Source organism: Pistacia vera, unplaced genomic scaffold, assembly GCF_008641045.1.
Source record: "Pistacia vera cultivar Batoury unplaced genomic scaffold, PisVer_v2 Contig609, whole genome shotgun sequence".
Lineage (NCBI taxonomy): Eukaryota > Viridiplantae > Streptophyta > Magnoliopsida > Sapindales > Anacardiaceae > Pistacia > Pistacia vera.
Genome location: NW_022196456.1, coordinates 260,512 through 277,167, shown reverse-complemented (window position 1 = coordinate 277,167; position 16,656 = coordinate 260,512). Strand labels below are relative to the sequence as shown.

General features: G+C 35.3%; 3 protein-coding genes across 4 annotated transcripts; 2 read left to right on the top strand and 1 right to left on the bottom strand.

Annotated features, from left to right (window-relative positions):
- Window positions 1-2,883: 2,883 nt before the first annotated feature.
- LOC116110677 (protein RADIALIS-like 4) lies at window positions 2,884-4,345 on the top strand. 2 transcript variants are annotated; one of them, XM_031396901.1, is made up of 3 exons: window positions 2,891-3,371; window positions 3,721-4,021; window positions 4,193-4,345. In XM_031396901.1, the coding sequence occupies exons 1-2, from the start codon at window positions 3,013-3,015 to the stop codon at window positions 4,001-4,003; spliced, it is 642 nt and encodes a 213-aa protein (XP_031252761.1). In that variant the 5' UTR covers window positions 2,891-3,012; the 3' UTR covers window positions 4,004-4,021; window positions 4,193-4,345. The 2 variants fall into 2 exon arrangements, with proteins under 2 accessions (XP_031252762.1, XP_031252761.1); XM_031396902.1 differs by lacking the exon at window positions 4,193-4,345 and having other exon boundaries at window positions 2,884-3,371; window positions 3,741-3,856.
- A 3,404-nt stretch (window positions 4,346-7,749) lies between these two features.
- Window positions 7,750-12,004, top strand: LOC116110688 (wall-associated receptor kinase-like 14). Its single transcript, XM_031396912.1, is given in 4 exon segments — window positions 7,750-8,868; window positions 9,887-9,964; window positions 10,454-11,497; window positions 11,500-12,004. Coding segments are annotated over 4 exon segments (2,082 nt in total). The 5' UTR covers window positions 7,750-8,153; the 3' UTR covers window positions 11,745-12,004.
- A 994-nt stretch (window positions 12,005-12,998) lies between these two features.
- Window positions 12,999-14,861, bottom strand: LOC116110673 (allene oxide synthase 1, chloroplastic). The gene has a single exon (XM_031396897.1). It carries the CDS (start codon window positions 14,859-14,861, stop codon window positions 13,278-13,280), a length of 1,584 nt encoding a protein of 527 aa, XP_031252757.1. The 3' UTR covers window positions 12,999-13,277.
- Between the last annotated feature and the right edge of the window lie 1,795 nt (window positions 14,862-16,656).

The following is a 16,656-nucleotide window of genomic DNA, read 5'->3' as shown; positions in this document are numbered from 1 at the left end:
CGATGATTAGTTGAGGTACACGCAAGTGGTCTGGACACCCCGGTTACTAAAAAAAAAAAAAAAAATTTGACTTTTGACATGTTAAATTTTTTAAAAATTATTAAATTGTATAAAATACTAAAATTTTTAATAAAAAACTAGAAAGGGAAACTAATATGAGAAATAGAAAACTTTAAAGAGATTCAAAATACTTTAAAAAGTTTTTAAATTTTTCAAAAAATAATAAAATAAAATAAAATTATAGCTTGGCCGTTAGTAGCGTTTGGCTTGAATTAGGCTTGCCATGGCCAAATCCAAGGCAAGCTAGTTGGCCGGACAAAGAATTTCATCGATTTGCCTAAACATGGCAAAATCGAGCCATCATTGGCAAGTGCTACCGGTCAAGCAAACACATGGCTTGGTCAGCAATTACTATAAGTTAGTAAAACTAGATTATAAGCTCTAAAACTAAACTGACATGTTTGTTTGTAAACTTTTGGGGCTTATAAACCAAAAGAAATAAGTTGGGGGAAGATACTTTTTTTTTTTTTTGCTTATAAGCTACTTTGATTAAGTATATTATAACATTACTCCTTTTTAATTTTAAAATTCTACCCTATACCCTTATTTTTAGATTTGTTCATTAGTTTATTTTGTATAAAGAATCTAAAAATTATTCATATAAATTTTTAATAAAATATTTTATATAAAGTATTTGTTTATTTAATTCTAAAATTAAATTATATTGTAATATGATCGAAATATATTTTGATAATGTTATAGTGAAAAATTGAATTAATATAATTTATTATTTGATAAAATAGCGTAGTATCATTTTTAGTCATTTTAATAATAAAATGTACTTATAAACTACATTTTACCAAACGTGTTAATTATTTATCAATCACTTATAAGTACTTTAACCAAACACGTAATCACTTAAATTTCAAATGTTTATAAGCTCGAATTAGCTTATAAGCACTAACTACTTATAAGCTTAGTCAAACGGGCTCTAGGTCAACGTCAATGAGGAATGGTTTTGTTGATGATGCTAGCTAATGTCTAGTCTTGTGGATGGTTTTGGTTTTGCCATAACCTAGATTTTTTTTTTTTTTTTTTTAGTTTTTAATTTTTTAAATATAAGTTTTTTTTTTTTCAAAAACTAATCTTAAATATTTTTGTGTAAAAATTAAAAAGTTATTAGAAAGCTAAAACCCTAGTATAGTTATGTAAAACTATTTTGTATAGTTTTCTATTATTTAGATTTTTTTTTTTTTTTTTTGATAATTTTGGTATTTTAGAGATTTATTTTAAAGTTCGGATAAAATGATTTTAATATTTTTTTTTTAGAGTAATGTTATTTACCCCCACATTTTATCTAATTTGACCTCACTTCTAAAAAAAACCCATTAACATATTGAGATGCATTAAATAATTTAAGTTAGAGTAATGCTATGTGCACTAACCAATTTGTACTAATCCAAGTACTAACATTTGAATTTTTTTTTTTTTTTTTTTTAAGTTTTTGGGGGGAACTGACGTGACAATAAGAGACGTCTGCCACGTCAGTTAGTACTTGGACTGTATGGTTTTTGGTTAGTGCACATAACATTATTCTTTAAGTTATTCATCAACAAAGACTACATTGGGTGTATGAAATAATTTTCTTAGCCTTGCTTCTCAAAAACAATACCAAATTTGTTTTGTTCTAACAATTAAAAAACAAAAACAAAAAAAGAAAGCAAGTTGAACCAAAATTAAAATTGATAAAAATACATTAAAAAAATTAATTTAAAGTAAAGTTTTATAATGTAGAATAAAAATTAGAGTTTAATTTTGAAATAATTATATATCATAGATGTAGTTATTATCTTTAGTTTGTCCTATTTAGTAATTTTTAGGGAGGATAAAATTGGAATTAGAAAAAAAAACTTATAAAAGGGGTCTACAAAGTAAAAGGCAGGGGCTAATAGCGTCACTCATTTTCTTATTATATATATATATATAATTTTTTTTTTTTTTTTCTTTAGTTTGGATAATTTGGTTTTGGAGTTTAAAATCAAATGTAGTTGAAAATTTTAAGGGCAAATAAGACATTCAAGTCAAATAAAATTAACATCCAAAGTAGATCGCAGGAGGTTTGTATAGTAGTTTCTAGGGAGAACAACATGTTCACACCCAAGGTTTGACAAAATGACACTTTCCTACCTATCAAGTTTCAAAATGACACTTTCCCACTTTTCGTTAGGTTCTGTTAGTGTTTTCTGTTAATATTTGATTGAAAAGACGAAAATACCCTTAAATAGTTTATTTCTTAATTAGTTTATTATAAATTAAAATTTAATTAGATCAAAATCTTTACTTGATTATTTATTAGTTCAAGTGTAAAGATACTTTTTTTCTTTATTTATTTAATTAATTAAAAATATTGATTTTCTATATTAATTAGGAAAAATGAAAAAACATTATAAATTTAGTAGATTATTAAATAATGGTGATAGGATATTGATAACATTATAAATAAATAAATATTAAGATCATTTAAATTTAAACAATTTCATAGTATTACTCCTAACTTTTTAGATAGGATTAACAACTTTTTCTTTTTTGACTTTTTAGCTAATTAAAAATTTTTAAAGTCAAATTTTTAAAGCTACTTTCGTCTTTTCAATAAAATATTAACAGAAAACATAACAAAACCTAACGAGGGGTGGGAAAGTGTCATTTCGTCAAACCTTGGGTGGGAAAATGTCCCCATTTTCTACTTTCTAGACCATATTTTGGGTCCATGGGTTAGTTTCTAGAGTTTTAGGAGTGTAAGGTATATAACCCTGTATCTAATTGTTATATATACATCTATCACACGTGTTTTAAGAAGTAGGGTTGGTCCCCGTCGTAGCCTAATAAGCAAACTGCAAACGTAATCCAAAAGCCACCACCTCTTTCTTCTTCTATACATAAAAACTGACTCACATAGCAACCAGAATTCTAAACAAACAAAACACCTTATTCACCAACCAATCAACCAACGAAATGGTTCACAACCGCCTTAATACGTCGCCGTTTTCCTCCTCATGGACTCGGGAGGAAGACAAGCTCTTCGAGAACGCTCTCGTCATGTTTCCCGAGGAAACGCCGGAGCGGTGGGAAAAGATCGCCAGTAGAGTCCCTGGAAAGAATTCCGATGACGTACAAAATCATTACGAGGATTTGGTCCGTGATTTGAGAGAGATCGACTCTGGATTGGTTGAATTGCCGAATTATGAAGATGAGTTGAACTCGCCGGGCTGGAGTGGTGAGTCTGGAACGAGTCAGATGTGGTTTGGGGGTAAGGCTAAAGAGAAGGAGACCGAGAGAAGGAAGGGCATTCCTTGGACTCCAGAAGAGCATAGGTTAGTACAGATTATCAATTTCTTTTCTTTTTTTTTTTCCAAATTTTTATATTAAAAAAAAAAAATTCAATTAACCAGGGTTTCTTATAATATAAAATTGATTTTTGTTAATATCAAAAATTAAAATTTTTATTGACTTTTCTGAATCATATTATTGAGGAGGAGGAAGTTCTAGATGCTTTCTTGTTCAATTGGCCAATCTTGAATGTTTTTTTATTTGATATTGAATAAATGAAGATCGTTCTTTCGGGTTTGGGCAGAAGTTTAATTAAAAACAATTAATGGGGTTAAATTTGATTAGTGATTTAGTGGGGGATGGTGTGTAATTTTGAATTTGTGTTGGTCTCAGGCTGTTTCTATATGGTTTAGAGAAATATGGGAAAGGAGATTGGAGGAGCATATCAAGAAACGCGGTCGTATCAAGAACTCCAACTCAAGTGGCTAGCCATGCTCAAAAGTACTTTCTTCGTCTAAACTCGATGAAGAAAGAGAAAAAGAGGTCTAGCATACATGACATAACGAGCACCGTTGATTCGAACTCGTTGGGTCAATCCAAGGATCAAAATTGGAGTGCTGCTCAACCTACAGGCTCCTCCTCAGAGGGGTATCAAGGATTCGGATATCCAATATAATAATTGCATGATTTAGTAAATAGAAAACATTAATGCTATGCTTTCTCACCATCTTATTAACCATCTTACTATCATTTGTAAATATAACACATAATACAAATACTATATGCATAATACGGGTATTATGTGTAATTTTAACAAAAGTAACAAGACTGTTAGTAAAACTCGTGAGTAAACATAGTATTTCTGAATAGAAAAGCCAGCTTCAGTTTTATTATCTTAGCTTCAAAATGTAAATTTTGATCTCTAATTGTAAAAAAAAACTTGTGTTGATGAGACATTAACATATTTATGTTGGTTGGTTGAATGTTTGTACATATAATGGAATATTAGAAGATTTAGTTTGAATCTCTTAATTAATTTGATTTTTCGTTTTAGTATTGTTTTGAGGGGATCATATTCCTTATGATTCTATCATTGTAAAAAACACACTTTATAAGTTTTAGAATGGTATAATATACCTTTTAAACAAGGGAACGCTGAAAATTGGGATTCCAAATGTGATTTGAAATTTCAAGTGCCACTAATAAAGGCATAATTCAATGGGGAAGATATTGTGGTTTATTTTGAAGGCCGAAAACATTTTTAAAATAGTTCAATTATTGATGAGGTAATTTTGTAAATTACATTAATTCAAAATTTAAATTTCTTATACAACCTTGATTTCAGCTTAAAGCCGTTTCCATGAACTCGTTTTGAAGATTTTGAAATATTTAAAAGTATTTTTGGAGAATGATGGCCTAACTAAGTTTTCCCAACGGTTTCAAAAAAAACAACCTTTTCACCCCCCATTAAGATCTTTAGTGAAACCTATTAACTGATATGGTACAAACTATAGACATTATAAAGACGAAAATACCATTATTTGATTTAATAATTATTTTATGTCATGTTAACATAATCAATTACATTCATACTCACTCTTTAAATATAAAATTATTAATATACCCTCAACTATATATGAGATGTAAATTACCAGTTTGTCCCCTCTCTTCCACCTTCTGCTCTACCTCCAATCTCACTTCCTCTCCCCTATCCCCACACCCACTTCCTCCACTTTCTCTCTCCCACTAGTCAAAGTCGTCGATGGCCTTACAAGGTTGTGACTGACCTTGCAAGGCCATTGTTGTGGCCATGATGGTGACCTTACGAGGCCATTGTTGCGGCCACGATGGTTGCTAAGCAAGGCCACCATTATCAGTTCCCAGAGCCCTATCCCACAAGCCAAACTTCAATTTTTCTCAACCCAATCAATTAGAAATAATCATCAAACATCAAAGAATCAAACAATCCAAAATCAAGCTTTGTTGATTGTTCTTCTCGGTCAAACGGGTTTGACTCGATTTGACAGAGTTTGATCCACCTGCACTCCACCTTTACCAACTGCCGTGTTCTTCACCAATCCCTAGAGCCCTACCCTATAGCCTCCATATTTTTTGCAGCAACATTTGTCACCNATAATTGGGGTATTTGGGTTAGCTTGCGCACATCTCAACTAATCTCAGGAAACTGGGGTATTTGGGTTAGCTTGCGCACATCTCAACTAATCTCAGGAAACCATTGAATATCCTACAAACCCAATTTTCGAGCATTGAGACTAGAATTTAAAATTGATGTTTTTGTTTCCACACCTAGCTAGGTTGTATGTTCATACTTCACACTCACCTAAAATCTGGTTTCAAACCTGATTTATTGCTCTTTATTCTGCTTAGCTTTGTGTGATAGCAACTTTTCATTAACAAAATCTTTTAAAAACTTGTTATTCAACAACCAGTTTTTGAAATCTAGTGCCCAGCCAGCCCCCACCACTCTTAATTAATTATCTTTAGTGTTTGAAAAAAAATAAAAATCTTTGGACAGACATTAGTGTTTAAGTTGAAGAAGGAAGAGTAACAGAGAAGGGATTATAAATAAATAATTGCACAGAGAGTTTGTTATATGTATGAGAGTAAACGACATAATTCTCACCTATGGTTTGACGAAATCTCAAGTTGGTACCCCTGGTTACATTTATTTTAGATTCCCACCCTTAAAGTGACGGAAAGGGTAGATTGATCATTTTGCATGGACGGCGCACGTTAACAGATCACTGCCTTTAACAGTCCTCTGGCACATGTTAGCAGACGACATCCCCGACATTTTTTGCCTTTTTTTTGGCGATTCTTTCACCCAAAATCACTCTTGTCACCACCATTTGAACCCCCATGCTCTCCTATACAAAACCTTACCCTTCACAACCCCTCATCACTCGCTGATCACCGGCCACAACAGTCGCGACATGCGACTGGTTTTTGTCGATTTTCGACCGTTTTGAACGGCGAAAACCCCAACCACCACCACCATTTGACTCCTCACATCCTCCCCTATAAAACCCCTAACCTTCCTAGCCACGACAGCTCACCGTTTGCCGTCCACCACTTCACCAAAAAATGATCGATGAACACGAACTCTCGGCCAGTGAACGGTGACTAAACGGTTGCTGGGGACATAGGGGTCAATTGAAATTTTGCCGTCGGAATCGACCAGAATCCAACGAAGAACAGAGAAACCCTAAGCCTAACGGCGCCGGCGATTGGAGGGGCCAATGAATCGGGAACCAGAGGGGTTTTAGATGAAAAACTATGAGGAAGGTGATGGAGGTAACCAGGGGGTTTGATGCCATCGCAAACACCCAGATCGGGCAAAAATCAAGAGAGTGTGTAGTGACCGAGGGTGTTATTGAGATAATTTAAAAATAAAATGGTAAGTTAACTATCCTAATTTAGGGGTTAAAATATTATTTATTAATTTAGGTTAAGGGTAATTATGGTAATTGCACCCCTTAAACCCTAAAAATTGCTAACAGTGTTATTTTAAGGGTGAGAATTAGAATAAATATAATTTAGGGTACCAACTTGTGATTTCATCAAACCTTGGGTGCGAATATGTTGTTTATTCTATGTATGATGGATGGCTAGGTCCCAAATTTCAGGCTTTAGGGCACAGGTATGAATACGATAACCACTTTTGGATTCTCTTAATAGTCTAATGCTTAAAATATTTATCATTTTATAAGTAAAAGGGACTAATGCTTAATCAACAACAATAATTACACTCAAACACGCCTTAATCAACATCTTTTAAATTCAATTTAATAATGCCTAGCATAATACTCATGTAAAACAAATGTCAAAAATTAATTTATATGGGTAATTGAATGGATAATTTATAGTGGAAATTGGGAATTGGGAGTGATATGGTATTAAATCATGATCACGTTCATGGATCACTCTTCAAAAGCCTTGGTCCCACATTCATACCCACCACCCTATTTACTTTAATTGTTGACAATGAAATGATGGCCGTGATTCAATATTTTGACTTTCAATAAACAAATTAATTCGTACATTATATTAATTAAAGCATTTAAGCTGTTACCGGAAACTGTAATGCTGACAAAAATGTTTTACCAACTTTGACTTCTTAACGTAGTATTATGCCATTGCCAGCTATACTGGACTAAATCATATGAAAATTAAAAATCTGCAGAAGAGCCAAGTCGACAAAGGCATTTTGATGAGGATTGATGTGGCGAATTCAACCACCAGAAAACTAAGCAACAGACAATTCAAAAGATCCCTTCTCTTGTCCCCATATGTACAACAGTTTTACATGAATCTTGTAGCAAAAGTCTGGGTATTTGAAGAAACAAAGAATAGTTGGAGTAGAGACAGACGACGGAAAAGAGGTGTGGAAACAGTTGCTCTTCAGTCTTTCATTAATGGATTTCATTGTTCATCTTTTTTTTTTTTTTTTTCAAATCCGTACCAGTCAATACGTTAGATACCCACTCGCTTTCTCTTGAAACTCACACCCCTCCATGTTAACTACGTTTACGTAACAAAATCTCAATTAAATTTTCAATCTTCCAAAAGTAGCAGTCCAACTTTCACACGCTAAATGAATCCTCTCTCTCTCTCTCCCTCCCAAGCCGAAGCCCTTGTATGATATGGTGGTTCTACTCAACAGCAACAATAAAGTACGATAAAATTTCCATTTTCTCAAATTCTCTTTCAACTTCTTCAACCTTAGCGTAGTTGAATTCCTTCTTCTTTCTTAAAATTTTCTTCCTTTCGCTCTACCAGTTTCAGTTTTATTTTAAGATTGAAACATGACTCTAAAACTACAAATTCTCTTCTTTGTGGGAATCTTGAATATGTTTTCAGTACTCACAGTTCATGCATCTATAAAATGTGACAGAACATGCGGCAACAACCTCGTCTCCTACCCTTTTGGATTCTCTAGCGGTTGCCATATTCATCTGAATTGCAGCTCAAAAGGTCAAATCTTTATAGGCGAGTTTCCAGTCCAAACCATAAACAGCGATAACATAAAACTTATCATCCAACCCACATGCATCCGTTCAATCAAAACCCTTCACCAACTCTTCACCCACAACTACGCCCCAACAGCAAGAAACGCCATACTTTTAAACGACTGCAATTCCACTGTCAATACATGTGAAATACCTTCATTAATTGACCTGCAGACTCAATTTCATTCATTTAAATGCGACTCAAATGATAGCCGCAATATCAGTTGCTATTCGGAAGAGAAAGATTATGGATTTCTTGATTATGATAATATTACCAGGCGACAGTGCAAGTATCTTTTGTCGTCCATATCAGCAGAGCCATCCATATCAGGAGTTTCATTAGATATTCAGGTTGTGGAGCTGGGGTGGTGGCTAGAAGGATCGTCCTACTGTTCCAAGGATGCAAATTGTACTCCGGTTTTATCTCCCGGAGGAAGGCAAGGATTTCGATGCCAATGTAAACAAGGGTTCCAAGGAGATGGCTATCATGCAGGCATAGGCTGCCATAAAGGTCAGTACTTCTCTGGTTTTCCAGGGATTTTGTTGTTTCATTCGTTGCCTGATCTTGTTAATTTAGTCTTGATTTTGTGATTTTATTTAGTGACTAATTAAATATATGAAGAGTGTGATTTCATACCGTAATTGAAGCCAGTTGATAATTAAGGTCCCAACTTAATTGGCTCACATGAACAGAGAGTTTCACACAATTCAACTTTGCTTAAGTTTATTATTTTTAATGAAATAATCTATGATTCTATAAGATATGGAAATGATATAATAAAAACATTAGATTCCATTTTACCAGTCAGACTAGTCTCCACTCACACGAAAGTACATAACATTTCTCGAGTCTTTGTAAAATAATGGTATGGAAGTAGCACAGTTACATATTAAAAGGGGCACGCGGCAATGATACATATGTGGACTAATAGTTGAATGCAATTCTTAACGGAAAGTGTTAAATGATTATAATGCCTTATTTCGAGGCAAAAAGTAAAGTTAGTTGACCCCAACAGGACCCAGAAATGGTGCGCTGTGGGCCTCTGGCCATTCAACCGCCATGCTAATCTCGAGTTAAAGGCTAAAAAAAGGTGAAATCAACTCAATCAATTAGCACTAGGGGGAATGTTATCATGTTCTTGAGGTAGCTTCATTTTCTTTTCTTTTGAATTTTGTTTTGTATGAGCAAAAGATAAAGATAATTCAAGTATCAGTCAAGTTTAGTATGTACACAGGAACATGCATATGGGTAGTTTCACCTAATGCATATGGGGGACCCTTCTATCATTATTCTGTTGTTTTATAGACAAATTTATTGTCTGGTTATATGTGTGGATGACCACTTTTGAGTGAGATTAAACAGATCATTACATCCTAAGAAATACAATTATATCCACTGCTTAAACTCGTTGATCAATATATAATAAAAGGAATACAATTATATCCACTGCTTAAAGTCGATCCTTATTCCTTAACCTGAAAATGACTTGACTATTCCTTGATTGTTTGTAATTTTGTTATGTAAACAGCCTCTTCAGACTGCAACACTGCAAAGTTTATCTCTGGCCAATGCGGAGGAAAAATTAGAACTGCTGTTTTAATTGGAGGTACCTAATTTTCTTACCTTTCACCAACTGAACAACACCGCCAAAGAATTTTTTTTCTTCATTTTAAATTCGTTGCTTTTCATTTAACAAAGCCCCCTTTGTACCTATTATGGATTCCAAGGTTGGTAGAAACAGAGAGAACAAAAAGACTATTTAAGCAGAAACACTATAAAGACAATTTAATCCTGAAAGACACAAGTAATATATATGTTCTGCATATAACTGGGAGTCTAGTGTTATTTAGTAGGGCTAAAACCCTGGAGTATTAATCTCTGTAACATCAGAAATTATTCTAATATATTGCTCACTCTAACATCGGTGGAAGTATCATGTTAAAATGCCAGTCATTAATTCTCTTTAAGTTTTTTCATAGCCTCGAACTAACAGTTAGGAATTAATGGTTTATAACATCAGATTGGTCTCATGTCTTATTTCAATACACAATGGAATTTAAATTTTCATCTGCTAAATATGGTTTCTCTTTCTCAGGTAGCGTTGCCGGGGCTTTTTTTATTATAAGTTTGGGTGTAGTATGCTGTTTTATTCGAAGGCGATCCTACTCAAAAACCAGAAACAGAACAAAGAACCGCCTATGTGAAGCTACAGGCATCAGCATTCCCATCTATCCGTACAAAGAAATTGAGAAGGCCACAAACGGTTTCTCTGAGAAGCAAAGGCTTGGAACTGGGGCCTATGGCACGGTTTATCAAGGAAAGCTCCATAATAATGATTTATGGGTTGCTATTAAAAGGATAAAACAAAGAGATACCGACAGCATTGAGCAAGTAGTAAATGAGATCAAGCTCTTATCATCTGTGAGCCACCCGAATCTAGTCCGCCTCTTAGGTTGTTCAATAGAACATGGTGAACAAATCCTTGTCTATGAATTCATGCCTAATGGAACATTGTGCCAACATTTACAAAGAGAAAGAGGTGATGGACTTGCCTGGCCAGTTCGCCTCACCATTGCCACAGAAACCGCACAAGCCATAGCCCATCTTCATTCTGCTATCAACCCTCCAATATACCACAGAGATATCAAGTCTAGCAACATACTCTTGGATTACAACTTTAAGTCCAAAGTTGCAGATTTTGGTTTATCTAGGCTTGGTAAGACTGAAATCTCCCACATCTCCACTGCACCACAAGGCACTCCTGGATATCTTGATCCACAGTATCATCAGAATTTCCATCTTTCAGACAAAAGTGATGTATATAGCTTTGGAGTAGTTCTTGTTGAGATCATAACAGCTTTGAAAGTAGTGGACTTTTCTAGGCCTCAAAATGAAGTTAATTTGGCTGCTTTTGCTTCTGATAGGATTGGGAAGGGGCGTTTAGACGAGATTATAGATCCATTTCTAGAGCCCCATAGTGATGCTTGGACCTTTTGTTCGGTTCATAAGGTTGCTGAATTGGCATTCAGATGCCTTGCATTTCACAGGGACATGAGACCTTCAATGATGGAGGTAGCAGCTGAATTGGAGCAAATCAGGATGAGTAGATGGGCATCTTCTGAAGAAATCACTTGTACAGCTTTTCATCAGAGCCATCTCCTTGCTCTTCTTTTTCTAATATCAGCGAAAAGCCGCTAAGTTTCTCTGTTAAAAAAGGTGGAATAGAGAGTAGAGGTGGTTTTTTCCTGCTGCACACAGAAGCTAATAATGTGGATATAATTGATGGATTGAAGGAAAATTCTCCTGTTTCAGTTCAAGATCCTTGGTTAAGTGAACAAAGCTCACCTTCATCAAATAGTTTGCTAAGTAATGTTGTAATTCAATGATGAACTGAATTAATTAAGGTGGGAAGTGGCTTCATCTCCTGTTCATATTTTTTTAATTTAGTGTTGTCAATGCAGCATTGCAGTGCAACAGTTTTCTCCCTTCACCATGGCTCCTTGAGCTCTTCAGAGTTACAAGTATTTGATGATGCTCAGTGATTTCTGATGATCGTCTTTGATCCCTAGTTTCGTAATTTTAACATTATTTTGGACATTTTTAGTATTTTGTTTATACAGAAACGATAGGTTCTTCCACAACGCATGATGGCAAATAACATTAATTTAGAGTTGTCTAAAATTTTCCCAGTTTAAGAAAAAAAAGAAAGGTAGGTTTGTTGTTCCTATTACTACGATGAGTGATGAGCAATGTTACGATAGAAAGATTTGTAAAGTGTTTAATAAATCTTTAAGAATAGTTAAGGTGTATGCAAATTGATTCGAACACCCTGATCACCCAAAACAAAAAAACATTATGATAGAAATTAGTTCAATAGGATTAAATTGAATAATTCAAAATCCAAATGGGCTTAGTAACTTAACTAAATCCATATTCAGATTAAATAGGGAGAATCTGACTTCAATTATTGAAGAGAGTGCCAAATAGTACCCACTCATCTGAATACCAGTCACTATTGTAGAATTGTACCCAGAACATCTTAGAATACATGATATCAAACATTATCGTACTGTATAATCCTGAGAAGAGTTAAATATTCTAGCGTTAATGTTTATGAATAACTGAGATGGGATTTTGGGTTGGTTGATTGTGAGCAAAAGAGGTAGAAGAAAAAATTAGAAAATAGATGGGATTGAACCAGCATTGCCCTGATGATAAAAAGAACAAAAGGAGTTTCATGAGCTCCTCCTCAATTTCGAGTCTCTCCAAACACTAATAGGGATAGTTATTAGGATTTTTACCAGACTGATAATTCCAGGACTTCAAATGATTAATTAAAGCTGGTGTGAATACATCCAATAATAAAAAAGAAATAAATAAATAGATGGTATCGTATTTGAATGAGAACAAAATGGTCCAATGGCCTCCTATGTTTTTGGGCTGAAAACATTCCTCCAAGTCCCAGTATAGGATTAAGAAAAGGAGGTGTAAATCTGAAAAATTCAGCCGCCAAAATAAGTAGAGAGAAGTTTTCATTTTTGTTATATTGTCAACTTTTGCATAAGTTATACGTACATGAGAACTGATAAGTAGAAGGAGAATATGTTAAGTTGATGAGAGACATTTCTTACAAGCAAAAATCAGAATAAATAATTTTCATAGTGAATTAATATTTGCATCCACTCATTCAGAAAGAGACTACTCTTGTAAATGCGCTTTTCGCCCAACAAACTTTATATCAAAATAACAAACCAAATTATTAACTACTGACTACTCAATCATCATATCTACATCCACAACTGAAAACAAAGCTAATTAATTGAACTCCACGAAATACCATTATAACCCTCCCCCAACCATATTAACATCTCTCTTTTTTCCCAAATTACCCCTACATAACTGCTTTATTCTCCTTCAACTCAGAAGCTCGCTCTCTTCAGTGAGGTTACTGTGACAGAAGACCCCAGTGCCGACGTTCCTACTTCCATCTCAAACGAATCATATCGGAGAAACAATTCAACCACCAAAAGCCTGGTAATCAGAACCACAAAATCTTTCCCAGCACACTGTTTATTTCCCACCGTTGGTTTCTCTGTCTCCGGTCCATTTGACCATAGCACGTGCTTTAGCAACTTCTCACCTTCGCCAACGAACCTATCCGCCACGAACTCCTCTGCTCTCTCGAATATTTTCGGATCTTTTGTTGCAAACGGTTGGTACCCGAATAACAGTTCTCCTTTTTTCACTTCAAACGATGCGTCGTGGCTTGAAACGATCATATCCTTTTTGGCTATTCCGTACTGAAACGGTACGGGAGGCTCGATGCGGAATGCCTCGTACACGACGGATTTCATCAACGGCATCTGTTCCATGGCGGCCATCGTGACTTTTCCACCGTTGGATCTGACGACTGATCTGATCTCTTCTGCCAACTGCGTGTGGAGTTTGACCCCTGCTCGACCAATCCATTTGACCACGTTGGGAAAGAAAAACTTCATTCCTCCAAAGGAATTAAAGCAAGTGGCAAATAACAGGTTGTGGCATGCTTCTTCTCTGGAGATGCCCAACCTCTCTGCTTCGTTAAGAATGGTACCTGATGACTCGTAGAAGAAATCATATAGTCTCTGGTAATTTTTTTTTACCAGGAATGGAGGAAGACGAAATGTGTGGATGGACAGTTCCTCTAAAAGCTTTGGTAAGCCAAGAGTGAGTATTGGACTGAGTTGAAAGAGAACCCATATAGGAATAATAGTAGGGCCATCGAGGCCGAGTTTAGTATCAGCCGGGTTTGTACCGTAAAGGGATCGTGCCAAGAAGTTAAAGGCAGCTTGGTCATTGGCTTCAGAGAAATTGGCTTTAGCTTTGGTGGCTAAATCTTTTTCAAGAGTCTCAAACAAGTCTGTGTAGGTAGAGTGAAACTCTGGGATTACCCTGTCTCGGCTAGACTTTAATTGAAAGAAGAGGAGTTGTTTAAGTTTTCCGTGATTTGGTTCGGAGGGATCAAGATATGACAAAACACGGTAACCACCGGTGAGTTCGGTTGAGGGCATGAAAGTACCAGTGAAAAGATCTCTCTTTTCAACTTTGGTCACGTCAAAAAGAATCGGAAAGCTCTTACCGTCTAGCAAAGCGACGACGTTCGGGTGATGAGAGATGAAAGGGCCAGGTGGCATGTTGGTTCGAAACACAGTTGACTGGTACTTTTGCATTTTTGACTTGAAAAACTCTTCTCTACCAAGGTTGTAGAAATAGTCAAGACGGTCTTTGATTGGACCAATAAAAGGGAGACCATAGTTTCCTGGAATTTTTCGGATCGGAAGTTGAGTGGGTTGTTGAGATGGTGAAACCGTGGTTGGTGGTGCTTGTAGAGATGGCTTCTCGGAAACTGAGGCGGTGATGGGACGGATTGATAGTCGACGCGAGTATGGATTTGATGATGATGTTTTTTGTGGAGTATGGAACTGGAGCTGCAGAGAAGGAAAAGAAAGAGAAGCGGATGCCATTTGAATCACAATCTGTAGCGTTGTATTTGCAGAGAGAGAGAGAGAGTGAGAGAGAGGTGAATTTAATAAAAGGAGAAAGCGTTGTATGTTGTATAACAATATGTGATTCAATAGAAGGAGCTTTAGTTTTATAATGGGCTATATCGGCTCTGGGTGGTGCCGTGGTGGGACCACTCATTAGTGTAAAAAGCCCTAGCTAATTTTAAGTCATGAAAGGTGTGCGTTTACGACTCAGGACTAATATTTTATTAAAAATAATAATAATAAGATTTATTTAAACATCCATTAAATTTTAATTACGATAATCACTTTAAATTAACCATTAATATTTATTTACAGGATATAAATTAGGTTGCTTTTAAATTATCATCTTTTATGTTTGTCGTTTACTGACATGTTTAATGTATGTCTTTATATTATACTTTTTTCTACCTTTATTTGTGTGTGGGTGTTGGAAGCACTTTCTGTGGTGTTTCATAATTTTTTTAATAAGTCGCACGTGTTCAATATATATATATATATATAATTCCAGTAGTGCGGCTCATAAGTTGAAAGATGACTTGGCGTGTTCCTCCTCTATAAAGACCGAAGAATAGCTTGCAATACACGCGTGGCACATATTACCATTGCCTTCATCAATTCAATCAACTGTCTCCATTTCACAAATATAGTCACTATTAATTGCACCTTCCCGAACTTTAACATTAATATGCCCTGTCTCTAAATACTATAACTTCAGTGGGACTTTCACACAACCACCGCCACCACCGTCACCGCGTGCTTCTTCATCGAATGCTCTGCACGTGCTTCTTCATCGAATGCTCTGCACGTGCTTCTTCATCAAATGCTCTGCACGTGCTTCTGCCTAGGGTTTCATTTTCTATTATTGATACTGTTTCCTCACCCTTTGACTCCACAATTTTGCGTATATAAGAATTAAGAAGAACCACTTCATCAACTGCCATTTTCATCACTCTCTGCATGGCGCGTGCAAAACTTTTTTTTTTTCGTCACGAAAACATGTACAATTGGACTGACAGTGAGTCGTCCAATTTGGCGCAGACCCCACCCAGCCACCCAGATGTAGACGGTGAAATATTCTCGTGTCCTCATGTACAGATGTTGCGCGTGGGTTTATCATCAATTGTTTTTTTTGTCATTTGGTACGTAGTTTCACTCCAGTCTTATGACAAATGAAGGACGGAGTTGAATCATGAACCCGGCTTTACTATTCTGAGCTTTGAAAATTTTAAAAGTGGAGGGCTCGTCAAGCCACTTTTTTTCAACTTCCGTCCTGGCAACAAACTGCCCCTTTTCTGTAACCGCCCCATTCATATTATTGCTCCGCTCCTTCACGTGACCACCCACAAAGCGGTTTGGACGGAGATTTTTTTTTTCTTTTAAAAAAACATGTATTTTTATTAGATTCGGAATTGGTCACAAAGCGCCAACGAGACTCTTGGAATTTGGACACTTATTTTTGGGCTGTTCCAGCAAAAGATAGAATAGAATATTTTATTTAGGTGAAAAAATCTTAGATAAATAGATCTTTATATCCAAGTTGAAGAAAAAAAAATGATTTGTTTGTTAGGAAAGATAATTGAAAGGAAAGTATGATATTCATATTGAAACACAAGTTGTTGTAATATCCTTTGTTTATTTAATAAATTAGTTGTTATTTCTTAATAAAAAATATTATGCATACTACTAGTTTTTACGAACCAGCCTACAACATGACGTGGTGATGCCAATTCATCTGTCATGTCAGTCACTTGTCACGTCAGATAGTTTTAAA

Bases quoted from the DNA above. Each gene is read 5' to 3' on its own strand.
- LOC116110677 (XM_031396901.1), top strand. From the start codon at position 3,013: ATGGTTCACAACCGCCTTAATACGTCGCCGTTTTCCTCCTCATGGACT. The intron at 3,372-3,720 runs GTTAGTACAGAT...TGTTGGTCTCAG, and splicing joins TGGACTCCAGAAGAGCATAG to GCTGTTTCTATATGGTTTAG.
- LOC116110673 (XM_031396897.1), bottom strand. From the start codon at position 14,861: ATGGCATCCGCTTCTCTTTCTTTTCCTTCTCTGCAGCTCCAGTTCCAT.